Genomic DNA, 4,298 nt, shown 5'->3' on the forward strand with positions numbered 1-4,298 from the left:
CTCAAACTCAGAAATCCGCCTGCCTCTGCCTCCCGAGTGCTGGGATTAAAGGCATGTGCCATCACACCTGGCTATCAATTTAAATCTTTGAGTCTTGGGAATAGTGAAGAATACTGAGTTGGTACTTAAGTGATTGTGAAACTTTTGAAAATTTTTATTATTTTAAGTGAATGGGTATTTTTGCCTGCATATATGAGCACAACTTACATACAGTGTCTGTAGGGGTTGAAATAGTACATTGGATCACTATTCACTGGAATTAGAGACACTTGTGAGCTGTCATGTGGGTACTGAGAATTGAACCCTGGTTTTTGGGAGAAGCAGCCAGGGCTCTTAACCTCTGAGCCATCTCTGTGTAGCTCATTGGTTTTCAACCTGTGTTGTTGGGGGGTCACATTTCATATATCCTGCATAGCAGATATTTATATTACAGTTCACAACAGTAGTAAATTTGCAGTTATAAAGTAGCAGTGAAATAATTGTGTGGTTGGGGATCACCACAGCATGAGGATCTGAGTTAAAGTGCTGCAGCATTAGGAAGGTTGAGAACCATTGCTTTAGCTCCTTTGATTTTGAAGGTTTATTTGATGATGTTTCTGGAATTGGCAAATATAGTTTTAGATTGCTCTTCTGCTCTCCCATTTTGGGAACTTTAAGAGAATTTTGTATTGCGCAAGGACCTGAAGACTGCTTAGCTGGATAATGTACTTGATGTTAAATCTGATAATATGGTTTTGATTTTTTTGAACCCACATGGTAGATGGAGAGAAGAAATTTCCTCAAGTTGTTTTCTGACAACTTAAAACACACACCCCTACACAAAATACATACACCTACCCTCACATAGAAAAGAACCTACCACCCAATAAACAAACACCCCCCAACCCCCCTCCCATAAAAACTCAGCTGGGCATGGTAGTGCATGACATGCCTTTAATCCCAGTGCTAGGAGGATCTTATTGCTGTCAGTTCATGGCCAGCCTGGTCTATAGATCAGGTTCCAGGATAGCCAGGACCGTTACACAGAGAAACCTGGTCTGGAAAACAAACAAAATCCAACAACCAAATATATAGCAAATTGGAAATGTAAATGAAGAATGCATTGAATAACTATAACCTGACAAAAAGTGTCTCAGCTACACACAGTGTCACTGACCCACATGAGACATGGCTTGCTAGTTGTGGTCTCCTGCCCAGCATTACAAAAGATTAAAATCAGAAGTATGGAATGATAAAGTGATAAAGTGATGTCAGGCTATCTGTATTTGTATAGCTTTTTAAACACTGTAATGGCATATGGCTCACAGGAGTGATGAGGAATGCTTTGGCCTAGATAGGCCATTCATAGGCAGTAGGAGTGGGACTAGAGTTCAGTTTTTAAAGTATTTCACTTGGGTTGGAGAGATGGATGGACCAGTGGAGTAGAGAACCCAGTATTCTTGCAGAGGAACTGGGTTCGGTTCCCAGCACCCACAGGATGGTTCACAGCCACCTGTGACTCCAGTTCTAGGGATCCTGCTCACATGTGATAAGCATATACTCATACAGGGTTACACACAAAAACATAATTAGAAAACCCAGTAAATTATAAAAATGCTTTTGTTGAAGCTAAGCCTTTCTTTACTTTTTTGATCGGATCTGACTATGTAGCCGTGGCTGGCCTAGAATAGAGAAGAGACCCTATCTTCAACGCCCCCACACCCTTCCACCCCTCTCAAAGAAGAAAACCAAAACCTAAAAAATGACAGCAAACCAAAACAAGTAACCTAAACCAAACAAAAACCAAGAAATCAGGTTGAGGAGCAAGCCACTACGCTGAATTTATCTATGGCCTGCTTCATTTTTTGCCATTTTCCTCGGATGATAGACTATTATCCTTTAAGCAGAATAAATCCTTTCCTCTCTAAGTTACTTTTGGTCATGGTCTATATCACAGAAATAACTAATACAGTCAGTAATCAAAGATTTTATTTCACTAGTGAAAGCGATAGAATGAATTGATGTTTGCATTTGTGTATCTAAGCTTTATTTTTAAGTAGTGTTGGCTTTAATATTTGTTTAACATTGTTTTCATGCTTTTACCCTTCTCTTTCAGTATCAGATATAGAAGGTGCTGATGGACTACAGCTCAGAAAGGAACATACTCTCAAAATATTTGCTTATATCAACTCCTGGACTCAGAGGTATGCAGTTGTAGGGATTTTAAAGACTAACTTGATGGATCCTATAAATTGTCATTACTTATTGCTATTAGATTTTCTTTCAGGATGTTTCATTACTTTTTTTGTATTAAGTGATAAGTTTATCAATATTCAATTATCTTACTTTTTTAAAATCATGGACTTGATTTAGACATTGTTTTTAAAACAACATAAAAGCTGATTTCTTTCTTTTCCCTCATTCTTAATGATGAGTCACTAAAATTTTGAGAAGGAATTATTTTGAGAGACAGAGTTTCTCTTTGTTGCCCTGGCTGTCATGGAACTCACTGTGTAGATCAAGCTGGGATTAACAATGAGAAGCACCACTACTCAGCGGATAAGAGAACTTTCACGGAATAGCTACTAAAAGCTTATAGCAAACTTAATGTTTTTTAAAAAAAAATCCTTAATTGTGGTAATAGTTATTTTGAAATCATTTGATAGTTTCTCATCTATTATGCACATTAGAACAACTTTTATATAATATAAGTTGAGAATATACAGATTAAAACTCAAGGATCATAGTTGTTAATATAGCCACTATGAAAAAGACTGTAAACTTATATCTCTATGTGGTTTTTGTTTGGTAGTGCCACACGATGTTTTTTACAGTGTTGATGTACAAGCCCAGCAGCTTCTGGGCTGTACCACTGAGCTATAGGTGAAATTTGAACTCAAGGTATGCTGCATAAATGTTCATACACTTATGTGTATCTTCAGCTCCCACTAAATACTTTTTCACTTGTGTGCTTGCCCAATTTGAACTACCCGTCATAAAATGTTTAAAGTGGGGCAGAGAGATGGTTCAGTGGGTAAAGATTCCTGCTACCAAGCCTGATAACCTAAGTTCAACCCAGGACATGTACGGTGGAAGGAGAGAGCTGGCTTCCACATGTGTCTTGACACCAGTTCATGCACGCACACACACGTGTGAGGGCATACACAGTATATCTGTTTTTCTGAGAGAAGGTCTTATGTAGCCCTGCCTGTCCTGGAACTCACTCTGTAGATTAGACTGTCCTTGTGCTGGGATTAAAGGCGTGCTCCACTGCTGCCCTGCTACAGTGATTTGATTTTGTTTTTTAAAAAAGATTTATTAATTAATTTTATGTATGTGAATATACTATCATTTTCTTCAGACACCAGAAGAGGGCATTGGATTCCATTACAGATGGTTGTTAGCCACTATGGTTGCTGGGAATTGGACTCAGGACCTCTGGAAGAGCAGTCAGTGTTCTTAACCACTGAGCCATCTCTCCAGCCCCCCGAACCCCCTGTCTTCCCTCCCTCCCTCCCTCCCTCCCTCCCTTTCTCCTTTCCTTCCTTTCTTTTTTAGATAAAGTCTTTCTATATAACCCTTGGAACTCACTATATAACCCTAAGACCCGGTTGGCCTCAAACTCAAAAAGACCCCACTGCCTCTGATCCTCTGAGTGCTGGGATTAAAGGGGTGTGCCACCACAACAAGCCTCTGACACATTATTTCTTAAGTAGAGATTGTCTTTCAGTTATCCTGGTTAATACGTTATAATGGCAGATCCTTACAACTGATAACATCACTTCTAGTATGTGTGAAGACAGCAACAGTATACTCACATAAAAAAGAAAAAATAGAAATTATATGTTTAGTAGATGAGATGGTTCAGTGGTTAAAAGTACTTAATACTTTTGCAGAGGACTCCAGTTTGTTTCTCTGCATCCACATGGTAGCTCACAGTTCTCTGTAACTCTACTTCCTGAAGATTCAATGCCTCTTGATCTGTGAAGGTTTTGGTACACATGTGGTGTATATACATGCACTCACACACGCACACAAAATAAAAAAAATAATTTGTTGACTTGGACATGGAAGAACATTCATTTAATCCTAGTTATAGGAGACATAGATAGGCAGGTCTATGTGAGACTGACCTGGTTCCAGTCTAGCCAGAGCTACATGGTGAGACCCTACTTTTAAAAAGAACAAAGAAATAGCCAGAAGCTGGAAAGAACCCAGATGACCCTCAACAGAGGAATGGATACAGAAAATGTGGTACATTTACACAATGGAGTACTACTCAGCTATTAAAAGGAATGAATTTATGAAATTCCTAGGCA

General features: G+C 38.9%; 1 protein-coding gene across 4 annotated transcripts in view; it reads left to right on the plus strand.

Annotated features, from left to right (window-relative positions):
• Nucleotides 1–4,298, plus strand: part of Usp34 (ubiquitin specific peptidase 34) — a 189,400-nt gene that overhangs the window by 13,079 nt on the left and 172,023 nt on the right. For all 4 annotated transcript variants that reach the window (XM_029483281.1, XM_029483283.1, XM_029483282.1 and 1 more), the window contains exon 2: nt 2,096–2,183. In XM_029483281.1, the coding sequence (XP_029339141.1) occupies nt 2,096–2,183 (88 nt within the window). The remainder of the gene's footprint in view (nt 1–2,095; nt 2,184–4,298) is intronic.

The sequence above is a fragment of the Mus caroli genome, chromosome 11 (genome assembly GCF_900094665.2).
Source record: "Mus caroli chromosome 11, CAROLI_EIJ_v1.1, whole genome shotgun sequence".
Classification (NCBI taxonomy): Eukaryota; Metazoa; Chordata; class Mammalia; order Rodentia; family Muridae; genus Mus; species Mus caroli.